At 37.0% G+C, this 16,931-nt stretch overlaps 3 protein-coding genes across 3 annotated transcripts; all 3 read right to left on the reverse strand.

Moving 5' to 3' along the window:
• Window positions 1-8,886: 8,886 nt before the first annotated feature.
• LOC139504288 (uncharacterized) lies at window positions 8,887-9,636 on the reverse strand. Its single transcript, XM_071294354.1, has one exon. The coding sequence runs from the start codon at window positions 9,634-9,636 to the stop codon at window positions 8,887-8,889; it is 750 nt and encodes a 249-aa protein (XP_071150455.1).
• A 1,021-nt stretch (window positions 9,637-10,657) lies between these two features.
• LOC139504289 (uncharacterized) lies at window positions 10,658-11,065 on the reverse strand. The gene has a single exon (XM_071294355.1). The coding sequence runs from the start codon at window positions 11,063-11,065 to the stop codon at window positions 10,658-10,660; it is 408 nt and encodes a 135-aa protein (XP_071150456.1).
• Window positions 11,066-11,440: 375 nt separating this feature from the next.
• Window positions 11,441-12,379, reverse strand: LOC139504290 (craniofacial development protein 2-like). Its single transcript, XM_071294356.1, has one exon. The coding sequence runs from the start codon at window positions 12,377-12,379 to the stop codon at window positions 11,441-11,443; it is 939 nt and encodes a 312-aa protein (XP_071150457.1).
• Between the last annotated feature and the right edge of the window lie 4,552 nt (window positions 12,380-16,931).

The following is a 16,931-nucleotide window of genomic DNA, read 5'->3' on the forward strand; positions in this document are numbered from 1 at the left end:
CAAATAGTGGTAATTTTTAAAAGGTTTAGTACCTTAAGTGATTTTATTTTGATTAAATCAATTTATCCAAAGCTCTACATCGAACATATGGAGTGAGGACTCATCTTTGACATTTACGCCATATTGTTTTTTTTTTTTTTTTACCGGAAGTGTTAACTTTGTATTTCTATATTAACTACAGAATATGATAAGTGGTTTAGAGGATAAATTGAAGCCTAAAGTTGATGACCACCACAAAAAAAAACCACTTTCTTCACATTTTGAAAAAAAGATAAATATCAAAATAAAAAAAAATGACATATTTATGTCCTCCATTTTGAATATTACCGGAAGAAAGGATTTTTAAGACATATATCTTATACATTGTATCCCTTGGAAGCATCAACGAAATGTTCCTGTACAATTTAATGATAGTAACAATACGTTAAAACACATTTCAATCCCCCTCCCTAAAAAATAAGCTTATTTTAGTCAATGTCCGCCATATTGGATTCTACCGAAAGTAGGGTTTTTAGAGACATTTTATCTATATAATATATACAAAAGTATTACATAACAAAGGTTTGTACCAAATATTATTATAGCAGCATGCTGATAGATCCTTTTCACATACTGTGGATTCATTATTATTCGTGGGATACCAATTTCTCGTGGATTTCGTTGGTACAGGCAAACCACGGAATTTGATGTTCAACGAATGACAAATTTTACAAAGGCTTGTACTAGTATGCAAACTTCGGTAAAACCACGAAATTAATTATCCACGAATATGTAAGTTTCCCTGAATCCACGAAAATTGGTACCCACGAAAATAAATGAATCCACAGTACTAGCCTTCTATATTGGGCCGATTAAAGTATGATGTCCGCCATTTTTTATTTAACCGGCAGTGAGACATTTTTTTCAAATGCCTTCGTATCTGAAATAAAAGAGTAATATTTCAGGAAGGTCTATGCCAATGTTCATGCTTAAATCAGGATGTGCACAACTCGTCTGATTATAGTTATCAAAGGTACCAGGATTATAATTTAGTACGGACTGAAATATACTTGTGGCCGCCGGACTAAATGTGATATTCCAATACTAGACATTGTAACAAAAAGTGAGATTTTGAAAATTCTTCGAAAAAATACGATCCACTTAGAATACTTAGCCCGGTCACAATACGAACAAAGAAGCTCGTACAGGATCTATGGAAAAGTGGATTGAATTGGGATAAACACGTTTCGGAAAACTCTAAGGATTACTGTAGCAAGCGACTTTGAGAAAGCGACACACAACGTATTTCCGAGATATTATTTCTCCGGTAATTCTATTTCGGAATAGTCTGGTAACAGCGCTTCTGTCTTCTGTTCTCCGATCTGACTGATTTCATTTTTTCGAGATCCGGGTCACGGTATCATAAATAAAGATGATAGTTAAGGCAATATGTACTACAACAACTGTTCAGCCAGTACATTAAATATACATATTCGTATTCCAAGGCGAAGTCACTGACAGTACGACGTCGACAATGGACAAGTACAATAAATCGGACGTTATGCTCCCGCGATAGGTTAACCAATAATGGCTAACGTGGAGAATCTCTTAGTATGGCCAGTCAACAATAGTTAATTTCCATTTTTAACCCTCTTCTGAAAAATCTTACGGGTCTAAGGCATCAGTGCTTTTATCCATTTTAAAGGTAATAACTACCTTTGTCCCTGTTATCGTGGCCCTAGTGGAGAATCTTTTAGTTTTGCTAGTCGGCAACAGTTCAATAAACCCCTTTCCCTTTGCTGACTGACTCGTACAGGTCTAGGGCATAAGTGTTATGGGGCATTTTAGAGTCAATATCAACTTCTACCTCTGGTATAATTGTCGATGTGGAGAATCTCTTAGCTTGGCCAGCCGGCAATAGTTCAGTTCGAATTTGTTGTAAACCGGTATCCCATATCCCCACTTTTAACCCTCTACTTACTTACTCATACGGGTCTAGGGTATAAGTGCTATGTCATTTTAAAGTCAATAAGTACCTCTTCCTCTGGTATCATTGCCTACGGGGACAATCTCTTCGTTTGGCCAGCCGGTAATAATTCATTTCGAATTTGTGATATACTTGGGTACCCCCTTCTTATCCTTTCCTGACTAACTCGTACGGGTCTAGGGCATAAGTGCTATCGGCCATTTTAGAGGCAGTACCAACCTCTACCTCTGGTATAATGGTCGATGTTGAGAATCTTTTAGTTTGGCCAGTCGGCAATAGTTCAGTTCGAATTCGTTGTTGACCGGAATACCATATCCCCCCTTTGAACCTTCTACTAACAAACTCGTACGGGTCTAAGGTACAAGTGCTCTAGGCCATTTTAAAGGCAATAAGTACCTCTTCCTCTGCATGGTATCATTGCCCACGTGGAGAATCTCTTCGTTTGGCCAGCCGGCAATAGTTCATTTTCGAATTTGTGATATACCAGGGTACCCCCCTTATCCTTTCCTAACTAACTCGTACGGGTCTAGGGCATAAGTGCTCTGAGCAATTTTATAGGCAATACCAACCTCTACCTCTGGTATGATGGTCGATGTGGAGAATCTCTTAGTTTGGCCAGCCGGCAATAGTTCAGTTCAAATTCGTTGTATCCGGGATACCATATCCCCCCTTTGAACCCTCTACTGACAAACTCGTACGGGTCTTGGGTATAAGTGCTATGGGCCATTTCAAAGGCAATAAGTACCTCTTCCTCTGGTATCATTGCCCACGTGGAGAATCTCTTCGTTTGGCCAGCCGGCAATAGTTCATTTTCGAATTTGTGATATACTAGGTTACCCCCCTTATCCTTTTCTGACTAACTCGTACGGGTCTAGGGCATAAGTGCTATGAACCATTTTAGAGGCAATACCAACCTCTACCTCTGGTATAATGGTCGATGTGGAGAATCTCTTAGTTTGGCCAGCCGGCAATAGTTCAGTTCGAATTCGTTGTATCCGGGATACCATATCCCCCCTTTGAACCCTCTACTGACAAACTCGTACGGGTCTAGGGTATAAGTGCTATGGGCCATTTTAAAGGCAATAAGTACCTCTTCCTCTGGTATCATTGCCCACGTGGAGAATCTCTTCGTTTGGCCAGCCGGCAATAGTTCATTTTCGAATTTGTGATATACTAGGTTACCCCCCTTATCCTTTTCTGACTAACTCGTACGGGTCTAGGGCATAAGTGCTATGAACCATTTTAGAGGCAATACCAACCTCTACCTCTGGTATAATGGTCGATGTGGAGAATCTCTTAGTTTGGCCAGCCGGCAATAGTTCAGTTCGAATTCGTTGTATCCGGGATACCATATCCCCCCTTTGAACCCTCTACTGACAAACTCGTACGGGTCTAGGGTATAAGTGCTATGGGCCATTTTAAAGGCAATAAGTACCTCTTCCTCTGGTATCATTGCCCACGTGGAGAATCTCTTCGTTTGGCCAGCCGGCAATAGTTCATTTTCGAATTTGTGATATACTAGGTTACCCCCCTTATCCTTTTCTGACTAACTCGTACGGGTCTAGGGCATAAGTGCTATGAACCATTTTAGAGGCAATACCAACCTCTACCTCTGGTATAATGGTCGATGTGGAGAATCTCTTAGTTTGGCCAGCCGGCAATAGTTCAGTTCGAATTCGTTGTATCCGGGATACCATATCCCCCCTTTGAACCGTCTACTGACAAACTCGTACGGGTCTAGGGTATAAGTGCTTTGGGCCATTTTAAAGGCAATAAGTACCTCTTCCTCTGGTATCATTGCCCACGTGGAGAATCTCTTCGTTTGGCCAGCCGGCAATAGTTAATTTTCGAATTTGTGATATACCAGGGTACCCCCCTTATCCTTTTATGACTAACTCGTACGGGTCTAGGGCATAAGTGCTATGGGCCATTTTAGAGGCAATACCAACCTCTACCTCTGGTATGATGGTCGATGTGAGGATCTCTTAGTTTGGCCAGCCGGCAATAGTTCAGTTCGAATTCGTTGTATCCGGGATACCATTTCCCCCCTTTGAACCCTCTACTGACAAACTCGTACGGGTCTAGGGTATAAGTGCTATGGGCCATTTTAAAGGCAATAAGTACCTCTTCCTCTGGTATCATTGCCCACGTGGAGAATCTCTTCGTTTGGCCAGCCGGCAATAGTTCATTTTCGAATTTGTGATATACCAGGGTACCCCCCTTATCCTTTTCTGACTAACTCGCACGGGTCTAGGGCATAAGTGCTATGGGCCATTTTAGAGGCAATACCAACCTCTACCTCTGGTATAATGGTCGATGTGGAGAATCTCTTAGTTTGGCCAGCCGGCAATAGTTCAGTTCGAATTCGTTGTATCCGGGACACCATATCCCCCCTTTGAACCCTCTACTGACAAACTCGTACGGGTCTAGGGTATAAGTGCTATGGCCCATTTTAAAGGCAATAAGTACCTCTTCCTCTGGTATCATTGCCCACGTGGAGAATCTCTTCGTTTGGCCAGCCGGCAATAGTTCATTTTCGAATTTGTGATATACCAGGGTACCCCCTTATCCTTTTCTGACTAACTCGTACGGGTCTAGGGCATAAGTGCTATGGGCCATTTTAGAGGCAATACCAACCTCTACCTCTGGTATAATGGTCGATGTGGAGAATCTCTTAGTTTGGCCAGCCGGCAATAGTTCAGTCCGAATTCGTTGTATCCGGGATACCATATCCCCCCTTTGAACCCTCTACTGACAAACTCGTACGGGTCTAGGGTATAAGTGCTATGGGCCATTTTAAAGGCAATAAGTACCTCTTCCTCTGGTATCATTGCCCACGTGGAGAATCTCTTCGTTTGGCCAGCCGGCAATAGTTCATTTTCGAATTTGTGATATACCAGGGTACCCCCCTTATCCTTTTCTGACTAACTCGTACGGGTCTAGGGCATAAGTGCTATGGGCCATTTTAAAGGCAATTAAATGGACTGGTAATGTTGAGATTAAAGACTCTTATTGATCTCCGTAATTTTGAAGAATTATGTCATTGAAATAGTAATTGACAGTTTCTATTTTTCTGTTTATTATATTCCTTCAATAAACTATGTTTCTTGTTTTTCTGATCTTTTTAATTGTGTGATACTATCGTATGTATTGTATATTTTAGTTTTAGAATTGGACCATATTTGTAGACAACGAACAGATTATGGAATGCCCATATGACAATTAATTCCATTTAATTACCCTATATTTAATCATCTTGTTTTAATTACTATAGTTTACATTGATTCAATAATAACAACATTTTAATGTTCATAATTGTTTTGTGTTGTGTGAGGCAATGCAATTAAACTTTTCATTTACTTTCATTTTAAATGACGCGGACCTTGCAGAAGACACCTATTGGCTTACTATTTCCTAATTACTTTATATTGCTATAAATAGCATAACCATAATGGATATTAACAGCAAAAGTTATTTTATTGTCACAATCTAATAACTACCCAAAACATTTCATCGAACGCGGTTTTGATCTCATGAATATTATTGACGGCTAGCCTCATGAATATTAACGCCGGCTAGATCCACACTAGTAACGTTTTGCGCGAAATCAAATTTCTGACTCAGACAAAAAAACATAATGACTTTATGAAACTGCATCGCTTTTCTTATTACGGCTAAATTGACACAGGAAAATTGTAGACGGAGGGAATTGCATTGTTATACCAAGGTACACATGTTTTGTATCGTCACAACTATATGAAACGTCAGGATGCGTTTTCTGCGAAGACAAAACTCGACAGCAAGAGGATTAAATCATATAGTATCAAATTTAAAAATACAAATTGGATGTTCTTAACAAGAATAAAACCTTGCCTACGAATACTTTTCGCTGTAAAGACTAAAAGTTCAAATGCTACTGGAATTCAAAATGTTTCAATGGTTTGATAAAGAAATACATTTACAATGGTACTAATAAGTGGCTGGCAGAAAAGGCGTTAAAATATCAAACTTCCACAGGTTACTGAATTTTAGGCACATACAAATTGTGGCGGAATTATACTTATTTGTGGGCGCTCAACCTCTCCCTTATCAAGAACAGTGATGTAAGAGCACAACATGAATGCAACTTTGAAAATCAAACGAAAACACCTAACACAACACATATGTCGCAAAGCACAAAGATATAACTAAAAAAATTTCTAACGATTCAAAGTACCAATTTTAGAGTATTTACATGTCCTGACTGCTTTTCCAAAGCCAATTACAACTTATAAATTTAATTATGTTTTCCAGACTAAGATATCAATGAGTGCAAATGACTTCTATAAAGACGTCATAGAACGACTAACAAAAATAGCATAATTTTGTAAGATTCAAAAATATTAGTATCGACATGATGTATGATCGAGCTGTTCATGTCTGTATAGGAATTCATATTAAGTTATTATATTTCAATGTTTGAATATCAAACCCGATGCATTATTTCTTTAAGAATGAAAAATAAAATAAAACATAATTACAATAATCGACAATTAAAACAGTATTTATTAACTAAAATGAGTTTTTTTTTCATCATATACAATTATTGATTGTGAAAATGTTGAAATTTGTTGAACTAATTTCGTAGACAGTTTAGTCTTGTATAAATTTGCGAATAAAATGACAAATTAATTTACCTTCAAATCTCTGTTAAAATTGTAATGCTTGTCACTGCGAAAAGTGCATTCACAGCGGAAAAAGCAGCAAATATCAATTAAGAGCTAAACAAAAGTTTAAGCTTGGTTAACATGGTTAAATGATTGTGTTTCGAAAATATCGTCCTGGCTACATGTAACAAGATTCTTAAAATATGTACTATGTGTCCATTGCCTATATCATAGTTTTATTTTCTGCTTCGTGCCAATCAAAGTCAAGCGATTCCAAGGTTCTATGATTTGGTTTTTGTACTGTTGTTTGTCGTTTGGTCTTTTACCAAGGCGTTGTCAGTTTATGACATATGACTCTGAATGTCCCTTTGATATCGGCCGCCTCTCTTTTCCAACTAATCCTGCGGTCCTCTCCCTTGAAACATACGGGAATCTCAGATACCTTTGTTGTCAAGTGATCCTTATATCTGTCAGAGCCAAACAGATAAAGAACAGGGAACAAGTTGAAAGTGGCATTGAACACAAATCAATCAATCAAAGTACTGATAGTATTAGGGATCAAAAAGGAAACACAGAACGTCGTTCTTTATAACGTTTATTTCAGCTAATCACTCTATAAACAAGTACAGCACTTTCAACCTTAGGCGTTACTATTTTCGGGATCAGTCACTGATCATTCATAGCTTAACTTTTGCGTTTGTAAGAAGAGAAGAGAGATATACTGCTAAAACTAAAAATTTAACCCTGAAAAAAAATTTGCGATTGCCGTTAAATTATAGGCATTTTTTGTAAACCCGATGAGTGTTAAATTGTTAAACCTATCCCGAAATTGCTCTAATGATCAAATACTGCAAATTTCGGGCAATCATTTTCAATGAAAATAAGGAAATATGCAATTGGGACACTCTAAAAAAAAATATGATGGGTGATTTTTTTCGATTATAAAGCATGTTAAATCTTAATGAGATGAAGAAATAATTGCAGTCTTATTCCTCTAAAATTAAGATTTTCTTCACTTTATACTAATCCAGAGGCAAATGAAATAACTCATTTCTAGCAACAGTGCATACTTTTTTGTAAAAGAGGAATAATTGGTATTTCTAAACATTGCTAAACATTAATGCGAACAACATTTTAGTATCTTTTCTACGATGTTCATTATATTTTATAAAAAAACCTCACCCTTATTTACGAAAAAAAACTTAAATCCAATGGAGGTTTGCGATTTCGACTGAAATAAAGAACTGATTACTTTCTTATTCAATACACAAAAAAAGTTGAAGTATCTTTAACCTTTTATTCTGCAAATTAAAAAAAAAGTCACTTATCCAGAGGCATAGTAAATAACTGATTGCCATCATCACTGCAATATTTTTGATAAAACAAGAAATATTAGCATTTTTTTAACAAGGCTAACAACGTTTGAGTAAAAAAATATTGTTGTTATCTTTGTATGGGCATTTGCGCTGATTTGATTCTGTCATTAGCGCCTATGTTATTGTTTTATCACTAGCACCGATTCTATATTAATTTGCCCCTATTTGTATTTGCATTTTAACAGTTAGAACTAAGTTAATTCAGGTAAGCATTTCTGTACATTTAGTTTGAGCCTATGTGACATCTGCTTCTAGTCTATTATGTTTTTTAATGAATTATATTCGGTAAAAAACCTCTTGAGAGCTTATGTTTGACTGCTTTATTGCATGCCGAAATGAAAGAAAGTTTTACTTACTTACTTACTTTCTTTGCTACATTGACGTTCTTTCATTATACGCCATTAACTATGCATGCAGCTAAATATTATAGTTGAATCGTCCCACAGTAAAAAGTTTGTTCATAGAACCTTAAACATGTAAAATTCTTATTGACTTTTGATTTTTTTAATTTTTTTTAATTTTTCTTTTTTAGGTTTTCGTCTTTTAAAGAGAATGATGGAAAGCATTGAGCATAAGGATTTGAAGAATGCACCATGAGCGTCGTAAGGATACACAAGTTTTACCAAAAAGTAGGGTGACGTGCAAACCGCTACTACCTACCCTACCTTACCTACCTAGTCCTTATTATGCCCGGAGGCAAGGACTAGTTTTTTCCACTCATCTCTATTCTGTGCTTTCTTTTCTATTACACCCTAGCTGATTCCATGTTTTTCATTTCAGCTTCAACTGTTCTCCTCCAAGTTGTTTTTGGGCATCCTTTCTTCCTTTTCCCCTTAGGTGTCCATCTTAGGGCTACTCTGGTCAAGTCCTCTGCTGGTCTTCTAAGAACATGGCTAATCTATCTCCATCTTTTCTGCTTCAATAAAGTCTCCATGTTGTTGGATCCTGTTGTTTCATGGAGGTCTTTGTTGGTGATCTTACGCGGCAAGAATATCCTTAATTTATTTCTAAAGCAACCGTTGTGAAAACTGGAGAGCTTGTTGATGTCTTTTTCTGTCATTTTCCAGCATTCCGCCCCATATAGTAGCACTACTAGTACACATCTGTTATATAATCTAATTTTGGTGTTCTCACTGATGTTGCTTGTCTTCCAGATGTGTCTTGGTTTTAAAAATGCAGTTCTTGCTTTTCCTATTCTAGCTCTGATGTCTTTGTCTGCTCCTCCTTCAGATGTTACTATGCTGCCCAAGTAGGTGAAAGATGATGTGCAATCTAGGGGTGTCCCATTTAAATCTATTAAAGGAGGCTCTGAGGTGTTAAGAGGCATGACTTCTAATTTCTTGATGTTAATATTCAATGCAATCAAACTTGCATTCTTTTGTAACTTAGTGGTTTTGGCTTGCATGTGTGTTTCTAGATGCGACAATAAGGCCAGATCATCTGCATAGTCCAGATCTTCTAGGTAGTTAAAAAGAGTCCACCTAATGCATGTGTTGTTACTGTTACTGATGGTGGAATTCATTACCCAATCGAGAACTATTATGAATAGAAGGGAAGACATAACACAGCCTTGTCTAACTCCAGATTTTACTAGAAAGCTGATGTCTGATGAAGTTCCCACAGTGCATCTGAATTCTGCATAGAACATTTCGATAAGTTGTACTATTTTTGCTGGTATTCCATAGCATCGTAAAATCTTCCATAAGCTTTCTCTGTGTATGCTGTCAAAGGCTTTTTCAATGTCTATAAAGTTGATTATCAATTGTCTCTGCCATTCTGTGCACTGTTCAATGATGTTTCGTAGCACGCATATGTGGTCACAAAAACTCTTTCCTTTTCTAAAGCTTGCCTGTTCTTTTCTGAGTCTGTTGTCAATTGCTGTTTTAATTCTGTCTATTAATATTTTGGTGAAAATTTTACTTGGGATAGGTAATAAGGTGAAGAAGGGATATAGTTACGATACTGTTGTCAGGTCATTAAAGATTGCATATTTTGGCGTTAATATTGATTCACTTATAGGGTCTTTGCATCGAACTAAACACATTTATTCAAAAACCAGTTGTTGGCATGACACGGGTTATGTTCTTCTCATATAAGTTATGATGGTATGATACTAAACCCATAACGGGAAGGATTGTGACTGGTATTCATATGATGAAATCATAATATTTCAATCAGTTTAATTGAAGTCTGGAGCTGGCATGTCAGTTAACTGCTAGTAGTCTGTTATTTATGTATAATTGTCATTTTGTTTATTTTCTTTGGTTACATCTTCTGACATCAGACTCGGACTTCTCTTGAATTGAATTTTAAATGTACGTATTGTTATGCGTTTACTTCTCTACATTGGCTAGAGATAGGGGGAGGGTTGAGATCTCATAAACATGTTTAACCCCGCCGCATTTTTGCGCCTGTCCCAAGTCAGGAGCCTCTGGTCTTTGTTAGTCTTGTATTATTTTAATTTTAGTTTCTTGTGTACAATTTGGAAATTAGTATGGCGTTCAATATCACTGAACTAGTATATATTTGTTTAGGGGCCAGCTGAAGGACGCCTCCGGGTGCGGGAATTTCTCGTTACATTGAAGACCTGTTGGCGACCTTCTGCTGTTGTTTTTTTCTATGGTCGGGTTGTTGTCTCTTTGATACATTCCCCATTTCCATTCTCAATTTTATTTTATGATTCCTCTCCAGTTATTGCAGTTTGTGAGATCGCCTTTCTTAGCCAGTCTTATGATGTTACCTTCTGACCAGTTTTTAGGTATCTTGATATTTTGCCAAATCTTTTTGAATGGTGTGTGAAGAATGTTTGCTGTTAAGGTTGGATCTGATTTAAATTGTTCTGCTGATAGCTTATCGTTTCCTGTGGCTTTATTGTTTTTAAGACTCTTTACTGCTCTGATAATCTCCGATCTTGGTGGAATTTCTATATTTACTTCAAGGTCGTGCTCTGCTATGGGTATGTTTGCTGTTGTTTCTGGTTCTGGCCTATTTAATACTTCTTTGAAGTGCTCATTCCATATATTCTCTTGTTCTCGTTCAGATGTTATTAGATTACCCTGTTCGTCTTTTACTGGCATGTTTGTGGTTTTTTTTTACCACACATTTTCTTTGTAATTTGGTAAAGGTCGCCCATTCTTTGCTCGGACGCAGCTTTTTCAGCCTCTAGAGCCAATCCCTCGATGAAATCTTTTTTATCTTTTCTGGTGGCTTTCTTAACGTCCTTGTTACAGTTGGAGTATTAACCCATTAGTCTCTCTTTTAATCTATCAGAGTGAGTGTTGCAGATCTTTTTCTTAAGCTCTTTCCTGTTGTCAATCAGCGTCCATGTCTCTTGTTTGATCCATTCTTTGTGCTTTAGGCGTTTGAAACCCAATAGTTTTTCACTGGTCTTTTTAAACAGATCTTCCACTTCTTGCCATTGTTCATCTGCTGTTTCACTTTCTTCAGTGTTGTTACTTTTGAGTTGTTCTAATAAAAGTCTTCAGTTCTAATTTGAAGTCATGATTGGTTTTCATGTGTCTGAGTTTCCCTATGTCGAATCTCTGTACTCTGCAAGGTTCTGATGCTCTCATGAGTTTAAGTTTGATGTTTGCTGTGACAAGATGATGGTCACCTCCAACATCAGCGCCTCGCCTTACTCTCACATCTTGTAAGGATTTACTCCATTTGCCGTTAATTGCCATGTGGTCGATCTGGTTTTTATCTCTGCCTCCAGGTGATACCCAAGTCAGCTTATTGACATCGTTGTGTCGGAACAATGTTCCACCTATTACAAGATTGTTCAGTCCACAAAAGTCTACTAGATGTTCTCCATTTTTGTTCATGATCCCACAGCCTTGTTTCCCTATCATTCTCTCAAAACCACTGTTATCTTGCCCAACTTTAGCATTAAAATCTCCCATGATGATTGTTAGGTCTTTTTTCGAGATTTTCTCTATCTCAGCTTGGAGCATTTCATAAAATTCTATCTTAATTTCTTTATCAGCTTCATTTGTTGGAGAATAAACTTGGATGATTGATGTCTTTATAGGTCTTGTATTTAGTCTTGCTGTTATTATTCTTTCATTGACTGGATTATACTCAATGAGTGATTTAGAGGCTGATTTGTTGAGGATGATGGCAACTCCCCCCTGGTGTTTGTCATCTTTTCTACCAGAATATATGATTGTATCTCCTGTATTTGTCAAGTTTTTGCCAAACCCTGTCCATCTGCATTCACTTATATCTAATATGTGCTGCTTGTTTTCCTTCATTTCTCTTAACACTTGGGCTCGTTTTCCTGTCTCATACATGGAACGGACATTCATAAAACCCAATTTAAGTTTGGTTCTCGCATTCAGGACACTTTTCATGTGACTAGCTTCCTGTTGGCTTTCACTAGTCACATTCATATGCGCAGAATTCTGCTGGTATTCTGATGTTACGAGACGAGTTAGATTTTTTTTAATCCTTGTTTCCGTAATCAGATGCGGTTTTATGAGTAGGGGAGATTACCCCTGGCTCATTCTCCAACCTGGTGGATCAGGGTTATTTGTTTATGGTTTTCCTTCCAATAGATAGATGCCTTCCTTGGCTTACGAGTCTGATCTTCCCGTTGATGTTGGTGTTGGAGTTTTCTTCTTGTAGGAAAGTTGCCGTAACCAGGCTGCGACCCTCTCCTGGCCGACTATTTTTTCCCATAGGTGGGGCAAGGTTAATGAGTGCTAGGGCATGTCCACATACCAGTTGGCCTACACACTGCATTTCTGGGGCCCTTGCTGCTCCGAGATCCCCAACAGATTCGCCTGATTTATTGCAATCAGTTACCGTGTGCTACTGCGGGGAGGCTACTGCTGAAGTTTTGATAATGTAGAGGCTATGTACTGACAGGAAAGACTTACTCACTCGGCTTTCTTTTCGCAAAAAAAATATTGCTAGCCAGCGGCATAAGACATCCATATGACAGTCCCATACACTAGACGCATAACGTTACCCTGTGATGTACTACCATCACCAACACACCAAACACACCAAACCGCTACCGGTTTGATGATAATCGAGACAAATAATTCGAGAAAGTTCTTGCTTGCAAATGATCGCGAGAAAGGTATATTTATTTTTTCAACACACCTTGATCTTGACTGTCTTTTTAATGATGGAACCGTTAAGTGTTGTCCATAGTACTTTTATCAGCTTTATACATACTATACACGGACGATATAAGGAAACTACGTACCTCTTCTTTACATCCTCTTGCCAGGGAAAGATGAACAATGTTATGAATTGATATAGAAAATGATTTGCGATCTCTTCCGTCCTTTGTGCTTGAGGTTAAACCTATTGACTTTGAACAAGCAATACATAGCGCAATTATGCTTTTCCACACTGTAGAATAGATTGTTGTCGTTTTCATATGGCTCAGAACTGGTGGAAGAAAATCCAGTCTGTTGGACTAAGCACAGAGTACACAGACAAACCATGTGACACTGGTAAATTGCTACCGAATTTTTTCGGACTACCATTCCTTCTTCCAGATGAAATCGAGAACACTCACCTGAGACAGTGGTGTAAAAGTACAACTTAAGTACAAACTATAAAAATAAGTTGAAAAAGGTTCATCTCATCAGATGGATACAAATAGAAATACATATAACAAAATAAACAGAGTGGATGTGGACGGATACTTATACGACCGAAAAACCAAAAACACTAAACACATATTACTTGCAGTTACTGACATCTAGTTAAAACCCAATAACAACTAATGGTGTAAATCTAAGACTATAATATGAATCAGTTCACATATGGTATCCACCATCCAGTGGATTTAGTGTTATGACGTCATTAACAGTAAGAGAGAAACACATGACCTTGTGCAATGCAAAACTATAGTTATCGATAAATTGTAGTATCGTAAAAGTGCAAATGTGTAATATTAAGTATGGATTAAACTTACTGATAACAAAACTAATATTAATTTTTATACCAATAAAAACAACAAAAACAATGTTCAAAGATAAAATCAACCTTTTGAAATAAGTTTATTTAAAGGATGGATAAGTTTACCCGGATTGCACCTAAATTTCGAGGCACGGTTTACAACATCACCGTAAAATTTAGGATGTTCTATTCCGTTTGAAATGAGTTTTCTATAGGTACAGCCAAACTTGCAGACCAAATCCGTGTACCTATTAAAACATTTAGTAAAGGTTTTAAGTCATTTGTGGTAACGAAATCCCTGATTTAATGATTTACTAGTACGGTAATAAACATATTACGCTCATAAAAATCGTCACTTCAGACACGAGCATAGCTAACGAGTTTGACATAAGACGGTGCCAGATGAACATCACCGTCCAAAAAAAAAGCAATAGGGAAAAAAGTCATCCCTTTTGTCGTAAATTTTTGTGAAGTGTTTCTGGTGTAATACTGAAATACTTTAGTATCTAAATCTTGGAAAGGACAGTTATTGGTGTTGATATTAAATTTATTTAAAGTTAGTTCCTGTTGAAAATTTCAGCAGTATAGTTAGAGAATTCTTGATTATTCATGGCGAAACGTACAAAACTGTTGTTAAGGAGAAAATTTAGTGCTTCAATCGTCTCACCACACCACCAGTATGTATGTCAAAATGAGAACTCTTGAAATGCCCGCCTCTGTACACAAGCCAGAGAAAGAAAAGATGGACTTCGGCTGTGGCAAGTACAACAATTATAGAAGAGATGAAATTACAAGGAATAAATACATCAGATGTCATGCATTGTCTTTATAAGAATAAAGCTATATAATAATGAATTGTCTCTTATGTTTATTGAGGGGGGTGGCACAGGGGTGCTCATTTCCAAAATGCTTCTTTTTTTTTCGTGAAATTGGTCCCACTTCCCTATTTTTTCCAATTCTCCCGAATCCCAGATTTTGATTTTCCATACATCTAGAGCTGTCTTCTTTTCTTGTTTGTTCTTCAGTATGTACATAATTAAACTTATGAATAAACACATAACTGCCTTACCTATACTTAACTGGTCCAGATTATTACTACAACATCAAGAAATAATGTCATCTAAGGCTTTTGTGAAAAAATAATAGAAAAAAAACCCACCAAAGGTGATAAAGCACTCCTGGATGACTATGAAAATAACTGCCTTCAATGTTTCAAGCAATAGTTAACAGAGCACACAACTGAACTGAAAAACACTTAACCCAAAGCAGATAATCTTCATACATGTATAAGACACAAAGAGTAATACAACTGACGGACACTAATTATTGTTAATTGATGAACAATTGTTAATTGATGAACAAGAATGACTGGTGTACATCCATGACCAAAAATGATTCCAATTGGTACGTCGATACTGTTGAAGCATGGAATTTAATTGTTCCCATGACACCCCTCATAATTTTTCTCTATAAGCAATGGAATAGGCCAACCCTCTGTTTTTTTCCCCATTTTGAACCATAGTTTCTGACTTTTGAACATAGTGCCACTCGAAACCTTGCGTAGATGATGCACCTGTTTCCCCTCTACAAGACCTATAAAGCCATACCCTTGAAACTCGTCATTAGTTTCTCTTGAAACCATGGAATAGGCCACCCCCTTGTTTTTTCCCCAAATGTTTCAAATATAGAGCCCTAGTTTCAGATATTAGAACATAACGCCACTCGAAACCTTGCGCCGTATGCACAAGTTTCGCCTTTACAAGACCTATACAGCCAAACACCCCTGAGAGCCCTCATTATTATTGTCTTGAAACCATGGACAGGCCACTCCCCCTCTGTCTCTTTTCAAACTTAAATTCTAAGCCATAGTTTCAGATTTTTGAAACCACTCGAAACCTTGCACAAACGATGCGACTTTCACCCCTCTAAAATACCTACATAGCAAATAGATCAAGAGTATAATAGTCACTATGTATTATTCTTTGACTGCTAATTACGTTTTTACACGTAATCTGTTAGATTTTGTGTGTGTACTGATTAATAATTTAGTCTAAGATGCTTTTTTTGTGTTTTTGTTAGACGTTTTTTGTTTTGTATCGTTTTGATGAATTAAGCCCTATTCAACATGTTCAGCTGTTTTTGATGATTCTCAAATTGTATAATTACACAATTTTCTTAGGTTAGTTGGTTGGTTTGGCTGCAGTAAAATAATTTAACCCCACAGCATTATGTATGTGCCTGTCCTAAGTCAGGATCATGAAATTAAGTAGTTTTTGTTTGTTGCTGTATATAATTTATGTTTCTCTTTCATTGCTTTTACAAATCAGGCCGTTACTTTTCTCGATTGTATGGTTTAACAATCGTCATTTCCAGGCGTTTTATAGCTGACTATGCGATATTGGTTTAGATTATTGTTGAAGACGTACGATTACATATAATTGTTAACTATAGCTATAATTTCACTTTGTCTCTGGTAGATTGTTGTCTTATTGCCAATCATACCACATCTTCTTATTTCTATATTTTTTTTATAAGCTGAAAAAAAACCAGAACCATTTGATATTTTTAGCTTGCAGTGTGTTTTATTTTGTATTTGAGCGCCACCGTGAGTCGTATGAAGACAACACGCTTGTGTAGTATGAACCATTTTAAACCGTTTATCCGTTATTAGTATTTTTTGCAAGAATGTGTTCCCATTTTTTTCTGGAGGGGATAGTTGTCTTCTTGGTAACAACACCATGTATTCTTATTAACATTTTAACTAATTTGTTGTGTACCTTTGCCATAGTAAGAGCTTTTAAACACGTAATTGCAGTAGTTAATTGATGTTTTATACATGTATAATTGTTGTTTTGCTGCATATGTTAGCGTGTATCCGCCTTTTTTTACTTGGTTTTGCATCTGTTACCCGTGGATCCTTCTAAAGAGTTCACTTCATGGTTCTGATTTTGTTCATTTTTCAAGATCTAACTGACAAGCAGTTGTTTAAATCCTTGTCGTTTGGTGTTTAGTTGAAAGTTGTCT

The sequence above is a fragment of the Mytilus edulis genome, chromosome 14 (genome assembly GCF_963676685.1).
Source record: "Mytilus edulis chromosome 14, xbMytEdul2.2, whole genome shotgun sequence".
Lineage (NCBI taxonomy): Eukaryota > Metazoa > Mollusca > Bivalvia > Mytilida > Mytilidae > Mytilus > Mytilus edulis.